Genomic DNA, 15558 nt, shown 5'->3' on the forward strand with positions numbered 1-15558 from the left:
TTTGAAAACACTGTCATTAAATTTATGTCATAGATTATTGCTGTCAAACAGTGTGTAATTCTGATATCCTTATACACACATGCAAAGATTACATGCAACTCAGAGCTCAGGCAATGAAAGACCACCACATTCTCACTCCGACCTCATCACATATCGACGTTTAGTTATGGGTTTTCCACGTCCAGATATGACGTGCAAGGTACCCTGGGTGCATTGATTGTTGATGTTCTGGGACACTGTGTCAACTTCAGCCTGTTACATGCATTGTCTGTTTTCAAAATACACTTCCTTTTTCACTGGAAATGTACAGTTGTCATACAGTCTCTTTCAAAATGAACACACTACGTCAGTACAACACCGCAAATTGATGTTTTTTTTCATTTAACAACAAACACGTGATTATGTTTGGCCCACACAAGCACATGGTTGGTTTTAGGCACCAAAAGTACGTGGTGGGGTTAAGGCAAAAAGAACAGGGTTTGGCTTTACTGTCTTACGGGAAGCAGGCATCTTGGGTGAAAGTTTTCCATGACTTTGGAGTGAGCCCAGGTTGGCTGAGCACTCTTGGGATATTCGGCCATTAGACGACACCATAAATGTGAAAAGTTTATATCGCATAATCAGCTACAGGGATTTGTAAGAAATTAGGTTTGCACCATCTTGTAATAAGTTGATGCATAAAATTTGATAATACTTGCTTAATGTGGGCATGGCTTATTACAATAAATCCAAATTTCTAGAGATTTCACAAGGAACTTATATATTTTCAGTAGTTAAGTAGTAAGGTGATTGTCTTTTAATGCTAAGGTTAAGAGTTCAAAACCTGCTTGTGCCATCCTGTATGTAGCCTGAATCTTTTGACACTTCTCACAAAACAGCACTATTTGTGTACAAATTAATAGACATGTGATACATTTTCAGATATTGAATTAAATAAAAATTCAGTGCAAATGTAGTGCGAAACACATTTTCATTTTCACATTCTGTGATGACCACAATCAGTAATTTTAAAGAACAGTCTTATACTTCTTGTCCGTTCAAACAGAAACAAGCATTCAAATGCTCACAGTCTGCTTGGACCCCCATAAATGCTGCTTGCAGCTTTAATGTTGTGTGCGTCTGTGAAATTAAATCTAGTAGATGAAATTAAATTTGATTTATTGTGTTCAATTGAAATTTCCCAAAAAGGCCTTCCAAAGCATCTATACTAAATGTTAGACTATATGGTTGTAAGTGGATCAGTCATGTGTGAAATATTTAGGTGTGGGATGCTGATGCCTCCTCTTTAGGCCTTTATTCAACCTATTGAGGTATTATCTGGGGTCTATGAGGAAAAACACATGATTAACCACACACACTCACTCCATTTACATATAGTAAAGTACACACAGACTCTGTTGACATAGCATGTACTTTCTCTTCAATGCCAAAGATCAGTCACCTTTTTTTTTTTTTGTATAATGAGATAGCATTCATATATTCCTTATCTGAGCTTCTCTGATGTAGTAAAACTGAGAAAAATGAATGTGGATTAAAGCAACTCATACACAGCTGATTTTTTTTCCTGACCTTCACTGGTTTAAGCTCTCACCTTGCTGCAGTGATGTAAAAGGATATTTCAGGATTTGTCAGTACACCATGACACCACTACTGAGTACATCCAATCACATCCATCAGTGAGAGGTAGGAGAGGAGTATCCACCTGTGTATAAGCTACTTAAAATTACTATGCACTACACACTTCAAGTTGCATAAAACTGTTCGCTAACCTGAGGTCTTAATTTCACAATACTTCCTAACAAAATTCCTCTGTCCCAAAAAAAGCAGCTTTTTTCCCACTCTGACAGCATGTGATACAACTTCACCTGCCAGTAAATCTGATTGACTTATGACATGATTGATTAAACCGATCCATTTGGTTTTTGCTCTTTTTTTCCAGGTTTGGTTCAGCAATCGAAGGGCCAGGTGGCGAAAACAAGCAGGAGCAAATCAGCTAGCAGCTTTCAACCACCTGTTGCCGGGTGGATTTCCTCCCACAGGGATGCCAACACTTCCTGCATACCAGCTGCCAGAGTCCAGCTACCCAACCAACACTCTGTCCCAAGGTAGAGAAGATAACACTTTTTAACTGGTAATGTACAGATTGGTGACAAATGATAAGAAACTCCAGCATGCAGTGTGTGTGTGTGTGTGTGTGTGTGTGTGTGGCCAACACTCTAATAATTATTAATAAAAATAAAGATACATACAGTAGCACATCTTTTACTTACTTACATATTTATAAATGTATTTCAATTTCAATACCCATTGATGTGAACATTGTAGGGGGGGAGCTCCCCTAGGAAAAATTGAGCCTTAATTTATGGTGGAAATACCTTGATTTATGCAATGGAAAACTCAAAATTCAGGCTGCAGTTCAAAATAAAAATAAGATGGAATATAATTCAGTAGGCTGAGAGGTATTTTGTACTGCTTTCAGATATTTATTTTCCTGTAGATCAACTTTTGTCATTTACTGTTATCCCTGCAATGAAGAACCATGTTCTGCAGTGAGGTTTAAATGGTTCTGGATGTACAGAGTAGAAGCTGCTCTGACACACAGACACACTCTAGTTTCTACCTTAGGGTTCTTTAATTAGACATGAAATCAACAGAGTGCTGAAGATAAGAGACTTTATTGGGGGGAAGTTCAGTTTATTTACATTAAATTCAGCCTCTTAGAAACATGGCACTTTTCTACATGCCATGTTGCAGGGCTTGGTATTATATTTTCTCTTGATGTTACTTTTTCATCAGAACCCTTTCATTTAACTCTGTTAAACCCAAATATAGAAAAAAGAGCAAAACATTTTTTTCACCTCTCAGATGTTGTTAAAGGAGGTGTCTGATGCAGAAATTGAATTGAATTGAATTGAATTTTTTTTTTTTACGTTTTAGTAAGTTTTTACAGAAATGTAATATTGCAACATTGGGCCTGGATGGGTGCAAAATTTGTATATTTGCACTCACACTGTCAGAACAAATATACTGACAACTAAGGGTTCATTTGCAGTTTGGATTGCTTACCAAGCTCTATAACAGTAAATATCATGAATAATAATCACACAACAGTCATATTTTTATGAATCATAATTTATTGGGGAAAAAAAACCCAGGACATGCTGGCAGAGCCCTGATTAGTGGGAGATGACGGCAATGACAACTTTGTTCAAAAACCAGTGCCCAGTGTTCATGTACAGTGGTACTCCAAAAAGCAGTTCCTTTCCTCTGAAAAGCAGAGACAGACACTGCACTTCCTGCAGAGCGTATTGGAGAAGCCTTTATTTCAGTGTCTGCAGTGTCCTCTCTTTGTCTTTTCTGGGAAATGTGTGATCATGTCCTTGTGCATATCCACTGGTGGTACACATGACCTCTTCGGAGCAGACACAGGTCTCTGTGGTGTTACGGTCATGGATGTTGAAGGGCTCCGTGATGTCACTGGTGATACAGGGCTCCCACTGCCTCAAGATGGTCCCCCTCTCCTCGGTGTGTTGGCAGTTGATTTTGTCTGAAAAAGATGAGAAAAAGATCAATTACAATGTCAAACAATGTCATACATTGAAAACTGTATAATCAGTGAAATACTGAATAAGGTAAACAACAGAAATGGATTCTTACCAGGATGAGAGAATATGCTAATTGCACCTGAAACCCTCTCCTGTTCAGCTTCTCTTTCTTGGGAATATTGCAAGCTTTGCAGTCCAGCTTGTAGAGGAGCCAGGCATTGATCACGACAAGGATGACTGTTAAAAAAAAAAAAAAAACGGTAAATGACTGGCAGCTACGGCTGCCAAACAAAAACCGTCCAATAAAAGTAAAATGTTGTAATTCAAATAAAGTGCAAAAACATTAAATTTACAGAAATTGTCATTAAAGGTTCTGCAGAAAAATACCATTATTTTATAAATTTTTTACTAAATTATTACAATCAAACATTTTCAATAAAGTGATAATTCTCAAGTTTTTGCAGAAAAATACTGTTATTTTACAGATTTTTTTTTTTTTTTACAAAATTATTACAATCAAATACCTTCAATAAAGTGACGACTCTAAAATTTCTGCAGAAAAATATTGTAATTTTACTGATTTTTACTAAATTATTATTATCAAACACTTTCAATAAACCCCAAAACACCTTTAAAATACAGTCAAATGATTGGCAGCAACGGCTGCCAAACAAAAACTGTAAAATGAAAGTAAAGTATCCTAAAAAACCTTACATTTACAGACATTTTCATCAAAGGTTCTGCATAAAATTCCATAATTTGACAGATTTTTCCTAAATTATTACAATCAAACGCCTTCAGTAAAGTGTGAACACATGCTCAAGATTGTAAAATAACAAAGTAAGAAGACTGAATACACTGCATAAAAAATATTAAAATCATCTGTAACTTGCAGTGTTTGTTTAGATGTAAAATAATGTTAAAACAAACTGTGGGAACAAACTCCAATATTTAATGATTCAGTTTTTTGTAGAATTACAGTTTTAAAGTAATATATTTAATATTCTGGCAATGTAAACAGAGTACTGTCTGCTTTTAGATTGCTAATTATTAAATGTTTACCAAAATTTAGAGGCATTCAGATGGTAGTAGGCACTGCAGGAAAAACACAGATAATCCAGGCACCCATGAGGTGCCAAAAAAACTAGCAGCGGCCTGCGGTAAAAAAGTTGATCCAGAGTCAACTTTTGCCAGAGCGCAGCCTGACGCTGCAGTAAGGTGACGCAATGCCTGCTACCATCTGAATTCGCCCTTATTCATGTCTGTCTTAGCGCTCCCATCAGAAAAATGTGAACAAAATAAGGAAGACGTAGATTCACAACACATTTCACAGGTGTATCATAACAAGGTAAAAACAGATATACCTAAAAACAAAAGATCCCAATTGTTACACCAAAATAAAACCACCATCTAATAATTTTCTTTCCCTCAATGTTCTCCTGAGAATTGAATAAAGGACTGATGATGATGACTACATGTCTTTGAAAATGGTCTGTTCCCCTTTCAGAGTGCCAACTTTGAGGAAGGAAGACAAAAATAAAAGTTAGTTCTTCTATCCCTATTGGTGGAAATGTCTTGCAAATGTACTTTTATGAGATCATCAAGCCCCTAAACCACTTTTTTTCAGCTGAAAACTATCTGGGTATTATCAATATTTCCAAATTACCCAAAGGTAAGCAGGTAGCAGATCTTCAGAAAAGGTAGACACATCTCGATTTCACCAGTTTATTTGGCCATGTCAACTAAACATGCTAACGTTTCGGCCTGGTGGCCTTCATCAGAGCATTTCATGCTTAGTTGACATGGCCAAATAAACTGGTGAAATCGAGATGTGTCTACCTTTTCTGAAGATGTGTGTGTGCTACCTGCTTACCTCTGGGTAATTTGGATGCAACTGTAGTTTTGGTTTAGCGCCACACACCAATAGTGAAAGAGCACATCTTAACAAAGACCTACTACTATTTAGCAATGCTGTTGATTGATTTAGGTCTAAATCTTGACATTTTAGTGCAAATAGTTTAAAATCTGTATGTGGAGTGCCTGTACAGGTTGAAACCTGGCTATTACATTTGAATTTTATCTGGAGGCAGATGACGTATTTGGAGGCGCCTCACAGTGCACCCCACACCCCAAAATCATAATTAATAATAGTATGGAATCACAATTTAAGCTTTGGAATAGTGGTCATATTTTACATACTGCAGTTGATACTTATCAATGACGGACCAGGGTGCCTGTTCTCCCACGTAAACCCTGCTCCAGTGCTTGTCCTAAAAAATATAAGCAAGTTTCTCATCATTAGCAGTCATCAGTGTTGGAGGTGAGAATGTAAAATGTACTCATAATGAACCAGGCAGTTGCACATACATAACAAGGCTGTGTCAAATACTGTATTACATCTTTGTAACTTTCTCCAAGACAAGCACAAGCAGTATCATATAGAGCTGCAACAATATGAGTCAACACAGAGCTGGCGAGTTCAGCGCGCAGACTGCGCGGAGGAGTACATGACATGAGTCGGTTAGTTCCAGATAAACTTTTTTCCAACCAATTAATGTACTGGAAAAAATAGTATTTATGGCGTACACTTAAACTGTGGTATTATTTTGAGATGGGAGTTCATGTAGGCAGTGAAAATACGCTGTTTGCTTGGCTGCACTCTGCACTGCTGTGGTTAACTGAGGGAGAGCAGAGAGCAATCTACTACATCTGATATACTTAGAGGCTATTTTGTATATCATACAACCCCACTTTAAAAAACTGAACTATCACTTTAAGCCCAGGAAAACAATATTATGATCTAAAAAAATCTGATAATATAACAATATCTAGTCTCATATCACAGTAAGATCTAATATCGGTACATTGTCCAGCCCTATTGGAACAGAACTTGAATGAAGAAAATGTATGATTGAAAAAAATATTTTCGCTTATTTTAAAGGCTTAAAGGGATGCATAACAATGCCATTTTCACTGTATTTCCATTTCTTATGAAACTGTATGGTAAGTGTTAGTGTGGTAACACATTACAGCTTATAATCATAAATAATAATGAGCAAATAAAAAATCTGAGTGACATCCCTCAAGGCAGTTTTGCCGGTTTTATTGGAGGTATTAAGAAGTAATAAAAGAGCTGATACCACAATACATTTTTTCATTTCAACAATGCATATTGTCACATTTTGGTATCATAATGTACTGTATTACAATGCATTGTTACACCCCTCAGTGAAAATATTCTGTATACAGCCTACACTTCAACTGATACTGATTTTTTTAAAGCGACTAAAATAAATTTGTTGCTGACCCCATCCACAGCAGTACATGGCTTAGCTTCTGTGGTATTCCTGCCCATTTTTGCAAACTGGGAGCATCCTAACCCAAATCTACTGCAGAAAAGGGAACTGTCCCTTTAAACTCAGGAACAGTAGATGAGTAAAATATTGTCTTCAGGGTCTGGAGCCAGACTGGTGCCTTGGTGTGGATTATGCATATTCTGCCTGCCTCTGTGTTCAGGTTTCATCTCACAAAAAGATAATTGTCAATTCTTGGGAAAACAATTAAAAATTAAATATGTGCTGACAAACTGGCAGTAATATGGCCACTAGTGTGCACAATATCCATTCACTGTCTTTATGTCAGGATAACATGAATACTCACTGGCTCTGAAGATCTTGTGGCAGGAGCTTTTTCATTCCCAAAATTTCTGGATCATGAGGGGAAAACACACACAGACACACAAACATTATCAACCATTGGCTTACTGTTGGAAACATGGGCATGCAAAGTACTACTCAACAGCTTCACAGATCTGAACTTGCTTTCATGAAACAAATCCAACACTGTATGTCTTGCCTCTGTTTGTCCATCTGTCCCTGGGTTTAATTATGCACCCCACCATCCAGTGATATCTTGTCACTCCTGGTTCTTCAGCCTTCTCGTGATCTCACAGGTGATGCACTGCAAGAGGTCCTTTACTGTGTGAAATACAGTTTGGACACAGTGAAGAATATGGTAAATGGACTGTACTTACATAACACCTTTCTAGTCTTATCAACCACTCAAAGTGCTCTAAATTCATGTCTATCATTTACCCATTCACACACATTCATACACTCATAGCGGGTGCTAGGGGCGCAAACCAGCTCATCAGGAGGATCTACGTTAATCATTTACACACATACTTTCACATGCTCTGTCTCTATCTGTCAATTATGTCTCTCTCTGTATACTGTACATATGTATACGTACATAGACACATACATATATATACTGTGCATATATATTTTACAGTACATATATGTATTCTCTCTCTCTCTCTCTCTCTCTCTCTCTCTCTCTCTCTCTCTCTCTTACTCACACACACACACACACACACACACACACACACACACACACACACAGAGCTCCAAAAGGCAATTTTATGAAAAAGGGGCGTGTTTTGGTAAAATTCTTAAGTTGTGTCTATATCAACCCCCTAACGTTACCATGACCATTACGGTTTGCGTTATACAGTAACTTTACTTTAAGCTTACATCTCAAATTCGTTCACCAACAGTGCTGAACGTTACCTTATAGCTGAGTCGTAAATTAGGTTAACTCAGCAACAACCAACTGTAATGTAACGTAATGTTAATGTCATTACAAAGAATTGCTGCCTACAAACAGAACAAGCAAAGCCTCCCGACTACTCTCCATTCAATATTAATGTTTTGCTGGCATTAATCATGCCAACAAGCTAATGTTATAAAGTTAGCTCAATGTTAAGTTACCTGTAACATTAGCTAATTTAGCTAGTATCCTGACGGTTACAGACAGTAATTGACATGAAACTACAAACAATAACTTTATGTTAGGTTATCAACTTACAGAAAATATAACAGGGAATGGTTTCTTACCTGATGTCGCCAGAATAATAGTAATAACGTGAAGTTCATGTAGTTAGAGGACGAAACAGATCCCGCCGGACCCTTCCGTTGTCTCCATATTCCATTTTTTTTTGTTCTTCATTAACAATGACAAGCCACGACTCACTAAATATGCAAGCAGGTGTAAAATAAGCCAGTTATTAATCTAGGTAACGTTATTCGATGGGCAGTCGCGCCGATGTCCCGCAGCACAGCCATTCAAACTGATGTATTTTCAAATTAAGGCGCGCAGAGTTGTCATTGGACAGTTCTTCTTCTTCTTCTTCTTTGTCTTCTTCTTCTGTGTTTAAGGGCAGTTGGCATCTAAATATTTGCATTACCGTATCCATAGACATATATACATAGACGCCGCATCGACTGCTTGAGCGCGTCCTCGCCCGCCGCCATCTTGGATGGGTCTCGCTTCGCCTCCGCAGTGCCTTCATTTCTATTGAGGAAGGAGCTGTATGCACAAGTAAAATAGAATAACTCACTGAATTTTCAACTGATTTTCACAAGGTTTGGTTTGTTACAAACGACACACATGTAGTTATGATACAGGATGCTTTCGTACATTAAAAATGCGGGATTTCATGCTTTAATACTTTCTGCAGATAGCAACAGCATGTTTTTTAGGTCACAACACAGTTTTTTTATTCACCTCAACGCCAGAGTGGGATGGATATATATATGTATATATATACAGTACAGGCCAAAAGTTTGGACACACCTTCTTATTCAATGAGTTTTCTTTATTTTCATGACTATTTACATTGTAGATTCTCACTGGAGGCATCAAAACTATGAATGAACACATGTGGAGTTATGTACTTAACAAAAAAAGGTGAAATAACTGAAAACATGTTTTATATTCTAGTTTCTTCAAAATAGCCACCCTTTGCTCTGATTACTGTTTTGCACACTCTTGGCATTCTCTCCATGAGCTTCAAGAGGTAGTCACCTGAAATGGTTTCCACTTCACAGGTGTGCCTTATCAGGGTTAATTAGTGGAATTTCTTGCTTTATCAATGGGGTTGGGACCATCAGTTGTGTTGTGCAGAAGTCAGGTTAATACACAGCCGACAGCCCTATTGGACAACTGTTAAAATTCATATTATGGCAAGAACCAATTAACTAACTAAAGAAAAACGAGTGGCCATCATTACTTTAAGAAATGAAGGTCAGTCAGTCCGGAAAATTGCAAAAACTTTAAATGTGTCCCCAAGTGGAGTCGTAAAAACCATCACGCGCTACAACGAAACTGGCACACATGAGGACCGACCCAGGAAAGGAAGACCAAGAGTCACCTCTGCTTCTGAGGATAAGTTCATTGCGTTTAGTTGGACGATCATTTATTTTTCAACAGGACAATGACCCCAAACACACCTCCAGGCTGTGTAAGGGCTATTTGACCAAGAAGGAGAGTGATGGAGTGCTGCGGCAGATGACCTGGCCTCCACAGTCACCGGACCTGAACCTAATCGAGATGGTTTGCGGTGAGCTGGACTGCAGAGTGAAGGCAAAGGGGCCAACAAGTGCTAAACACCTCTGGGAACTCCTTCAAGACTGTTGGAAAACCATTTCAGGTGACTACCTCTTGAAGCTCATGGAGAGAATGCCAAGAGTGTGCAAAGCAGTAATCAGAGCAAAGGGTGGCTATTTTGAAGAAACTAGAATATAAAACATGTTTTCAGTTATTTCACCTTTTTTGTTAAGTACATAACTCCACATGTGTTCATTCATAGTTTTGATGCCTTCAGTGAGAATCTACAATGTAAATAGTCATGAAAATAAAGAAAACGCATTGAATGAGAAGGTGTGTCCAAACTTTTGGCCTGTACTGTGGTCCTGCCAGATGCCTCCTGCTGCTGCTGCTGCCATCATTAGTCATACTTCTACTGTTATTATACACATATGACTATTGTCACACATGTATACTGCCAGATACTAATATATACTTTCAACATATTGTACCACAGTAGCCAGAACTATAACGATAATATTATTACTTTCATTAATGTTGTTGTAAGCTACTGTCATTGCCGTCTGTCCTGCATCTCTCTCTCTCTCTTTCTCTCTATCTCTCTCTTTCTCTGTCTCATTGTGTCATATGGATTACTGTTAATTTATCATGTTGATCTGTTCTGTACGACATCTATTGCACGTCTGTCCGTCCTGGAAGAGGGATCCCTCCTCAGTTGCTCTTCCTGAGGTTTCTACTGTTTTTTTCCCCCATTAAAGGGTTTTTTTGGGGAGTTTTTCCTTATCCGCTGTGAGGGTCATAAGGACAGAGGGATGTCGTATGCTGTAAAGCCCTGTGAGGCAAATTATGATTTGTGATATTGGGCTTTATAAATAAAATTGAATTGAATTGAATTGAATTGAATTATTACACTGACTGCTGTGATCCCTCAAAAGTAGTAAAAAAGATTTTCAGTATTTACATAAACACTGAAATTAATTTTTGGTATTGGTATTATAACTATGACAATGGGACTGTGGTCAAGATAATTTGAAAAAAGATACAGAAGGATGAGCAGCAGGGGATATTTGCAGCACAGCTGGTGGAAAAGTGAATGTGTGCACAAAGGTGTACATAATATGCTATACTGTGTTTTGTATTGTGTATATTGTGTTTATACAGTATGTTTATACAGTATATAAATACTGTGTATATATATATGTATATATATATGTGTGTGTATGTATATACATACATATATATATGTATATATATATATATCCCACTCTGGGGTTGAGGTGAATAAAATAACTGTGTTGTGACCTAAATGCACTGAATGCACTGTGGAGGCGAAGCGAGACCCATCCAAGATGGTGGCCGGCGAGGACGTCGGCTCTGATAGGCAGCGGCAGTCAATGCGGCGTCTGTGTATATGGCCCAATTCCAATCCGGCCCCTAAAGACTCAAGCCCTGAACCCTCACTGACTTAACTGACATCAGCTGTAAGTGATTGAGTGTGAGAGTCTGAAAGGGCTCTGGATGCTACAAATAGGAATGGGACAGCACTTATCCCCCTCTCTACAAAATGTTGTTAACATTGACGGCTCTGGGCGTGATCGTTTATCAGTTATTGTCAGCATATATTCCACACACAAAGAATATATATCTATACATATAGATAGATAGATTGATTGATAGATAGATAGATAGATAGATAGATGGATAGATATATCTAGATATCTATATCTATATATATAGGCTATATATATATATAGATAGATAGATAGATAGATAGATATTCTTTGTGTGTGGAATATAACCACTGGTATTCCTCTGACTTCATGTGTGTCTATGTACCATCTTAAATCCTTGTTAATGTAATGTTTCATTGTTTATCTATCTGTTTTTTCGCTCTCCTTCCATAACGTTACCGTTTGCATATCTGCCGACCGTGTTACTTCTGGTGTTCCGAGGGCAGCCCCTGTATTTGATGTCACAACGCTATGAACTGTGGGTAATTTCCTTACCGTAAGTCCGCATTGATGCTGACCTATGGTAAGGGGGCATAAAGGGCTCACTCACTGACTCACTGACTTGACAATTTGACAATGGGACAGCCCTCACACACTCACGCACTTCACATGAACGCGCCTCTAAGTCAGTGAGTCTGTAAGGGATCGGATTTGGCATGCCAGCCAAACGTGTGCGCAACTGTGAGAAATAAATATGTGAGGTGTACACTGCTTTTCTATCTTTTTTCCCTTTTCTTTCTTTCTTTCTTTCTTTCTTTCTTTTCTGTCAGCGACATACACTCCTAACACAGGACAGGTTGTTTTAATTGACTGAGTTGATCATTAAGCCATAGTGATGCGCGGATCGGCTCTGATAGCACCTGAATCAGCATGTACGCATCAACCATCCAGCCGTTACAACATGATTGAGCTAGCAAAGCAGTTTTGTGTTGCTATGTGTGGTATTTATTCAGTTTTGGGAAATCACGATGTCTAGAAAGCATCAGTGGCTGCAGCTGACAGGGACAGCTAACGTTAACACTAGCAGCAAAGCTAACATCAGGATCGTCATCTGTTAAAAGCCTCCCGTTGTCGGATACGACATGAAACTACTCCAATTAGCTCAATCATGTTGTAACTAAGACATCCGCTGGAGAAAATATTTTTTTCACAGGCCACTTTGTGAGTTTAGTGAGTTATTACAGACACGGCTAACAGCTAACGGTTAGCCCAGCTTATCTACGATAGCTGCACACAGAGAAAATACTAATGTTTGTTCAGTCATTGTGTTTATAGACTTTACAAACATCAGATTAGTCGAAACGGTGATATAGTGACGTGAAAAATGTGATATATACATATATATAGCTAAACTCTGTTTTCTGTTTTGCCTCCGTGTTTCCGTGAAAAATAAGGTGGATAGCCAAGGATTTATATCTGCCTTGGTGAAACTATAAAATAATAAACAAGGAGGCTCCAGTAACTTAAGGACGACTTCTCCCTTTTTCCCAGTCAAAAGCAAACATTGCATATCCCACTTCACTCTTTCACTCTTCACAATAAGAGTCCATAACAGGAAACTCAAAATCATCAATCATAGGTTACACTAGTATCTACTGTACTCTTATTACAAAAAGAAAAAAAGACCCCCCCTCAATACATAAATAAATTAAATGACGTTCCCCTACATCCCTCATCGCATAGGCTGTTATATTTAATTGATTGTCCAAATGTTTTTTTCATTGCAGTATATGAATACATTTTTTTTATTAGTTCTATCCAGTGATCTAAGACAGATTAAAATATACTACTATCCTCTATTAAATGGAGAAACCTCTGTCCTTCTCTGTTGAATGAATGCATATGATGTTTCGTTTGTCAGTTATTACGGAGATCTTTCCAGGCTTTCTATCGTTTGTATGGGTTGCTGTGGATGCTGTATCACCACCCGGAAATATTTTCCTCACTCTGTTAATGTTTTCTTTTATGATATCTTTAACATTTCTCAACAAAAATACATGAACGCGTCCTTGACAAATCAAGCATGTTACTGTTGTAGCTGCTGGAGGTGGAGCTAGTTTACACTGCTTTATATACAGTTAGCTAGTTTAGTCCAGTGGTTCCCAACCTATGGGTCGGGCCCCTCCAAAGGGTCAGCAGATATACATCTGAGAGGTTAGGAGACGATTAATGGGAGAGGAAAGTAGACATAATACATATTTTTGATACACAAATGTCTGGACTTTTCCTCTAATCTATGTTTTTTGGTGAAATATTGGATCATTTGAACATTAATTGAAATGAAACCATGTGAGAAGTTTAGAGCCAAAGGGCGCCGCCCAGAAGGAGCCCAGCCACACACCAAAACAAAAAGAAAATGCAGATAAACAGACCACCACACTCTTCTATTGGGTCATAAGTGATGATTGAGAGGAATTATATTTGTATAAGTCTATGGGCTCTAGTTTCCCGGCGCAGCGCAGGGTGGCAAACCCTGCGCAGAGCTAGTTTCAAGCAGTGGAACCCGAGTTGTTCAGTTTGGTAGTTTGGCAGACCGAGGTGCGCTGAGATGGGTGTGGCGGTGCAGCAGGGGGAGGTGTCGACAGATCCAGCTTGGCGCAGTGACAGTTTTGTGCCAAAAGGCTTCGCCGAAGGTGCACTAAAAGCTCGCCAGCTGAAACCAGGTCTACTGTCAGCGCAGGCAGAGCGCAGCTGGTGTAAGCTGAAGTTTGGCTGACCGGCGGACAGTGAGCACACGTCACCAAAACCTCACAGGCAGGTTTCCAGAATGTCAGGCACATTAACAATGGAATAAATAGCCACAAAACCACTATTCAATGCAACTATCTGTAATCAGCACGTAAATGTATCTCTATGTCGACTGTCCCGTCACATCTGATGTCAGATCAAAGGGGATTGGCACTGTTTGGCACGTTTGGCACACGTAATGGAAACCCAACCTGATTTGATTAACACAGCTGCAAACTAATGAGTTCACATCCCTCTCAGCCAACCACAAACAGCCACAGCATCAGATAGGGAGTATATATTCAGCATCTGTCATCTTAGAAAAGACAAAAGAAAAGAAACAGAGTGAGACTGCGAGAGAGAAAGAGAGAGTGCGCGCGAGAGAAATGCAACAATGATTTACAATTGTGGTGACCTCCTCCCAGGCTACCTTTGCATCATCAGCCCGTGGAGGTCTGCTCGCAGTTCCGTGTATTCGGACACTGCGGGCTTGGACCTGCGAGCTTGGACCTTGTGTTTGTGAAAAAGTCCCGTTTATTTGAGCACTCCAAAAACTTCTAGGGGGTAGCACGTAAAAGACTCTGTCCTCTGACTCTTCTAGCGTAACACACACTTCACACACACATGCTCATTTACATTACCAAGCGGGGACACCTTCCGCCTCTCTGCTCCAGTACTGACTGACAGCTGACTCCACTCATTCACACTCACCACTGCCCCAGGGCCGCTACCATATGCTATTTACAGAGATAGCACTGGCGATCTGAACCGGTCAGTGGCGAAAAAAAAACACTTTTATACGGATGCATTTGCCCCCGTTACCATTTTAGCTCGTTTCGTGGCTCAATACTGAACCAATTTTAGAACGAGTGGTACCCATGAATCATATGCACACATACACATGGGGAAATAGAGCCCAGGTTGAAAAATACTGAAGTCGTCCTTTAAGTTTGAGGAGTGGCTGTGGCTCAGACGTAGAGCAGGTCGTCCATTAATTATAAAATCAGCAGTGTGATCCTTGGCTCCTCCAGTCTTCATGTCGAAGTATCCTTGGGCAAGAAATTGAACCACAAATTGCTCCAGATGGCTGTTCCATCGATGTGAAAGAGTGTGTGAATGGTTTCTGAGTAGCACATGGCACTATGTAGGATAGGCTCAGCCACCAGTGTGTGTGAATGGGTGAATGTGACATGTAGTATAAAAGCACCTTGAGTGGCTGGAAGACTAGAAAAGTGCTATACAAGTGCATTCCATTCAAGTGTTGTTTTACTTCTGTAGATAGGGTTTTGAAGAGTTTATTTAGAAGTAGGAGAATTTTTTCAACACATAAAAGGAACACTTCAACCCTCAGTTGATCACAAAAATTCATCATCAGCACATCTGAA

At 39.0% G+C, this 15558-nt stretch overlaps 1 protein-coding gene across 2 annotated transcripts in view; it reads left to right on the top strand.

Moving 5' to 3' along the window:
• LOC125892000 (paired box protein Pax-7-like) overlaps positions 1-15558 on the top strand; it is a 267516-nt gene that overhangs the window by 110563 nt on the left and 141395 nt on the right. For both annotated transcript variants that reach the window (XM_049581694.1, XM_049581695.1), the window contains exon 6: positions 1940-2105. In XM_049581694.1, coding sequence (XP_049437651.1) covers positions 1940-2105 — 166 coding nt within the window. The remainder of the gene's footprint in view (positions 1-1939; positions 2106-15558) is intronic.

Source organism: Epinephelus fuscoguttatus, linkage group LG7, assembly GCF_011397635.1.
Source record: "Epinephelus fuscoguttatus linkage group LG7, E.fuscoguttatus.final_Chr_v1".
Lineage (NCBI taxonomy): Eukaryota > Metazoa > Chordata > Actinopteri > Perciformes > Serranidae > Epinephelus > Epinephelus fuscoguttatus.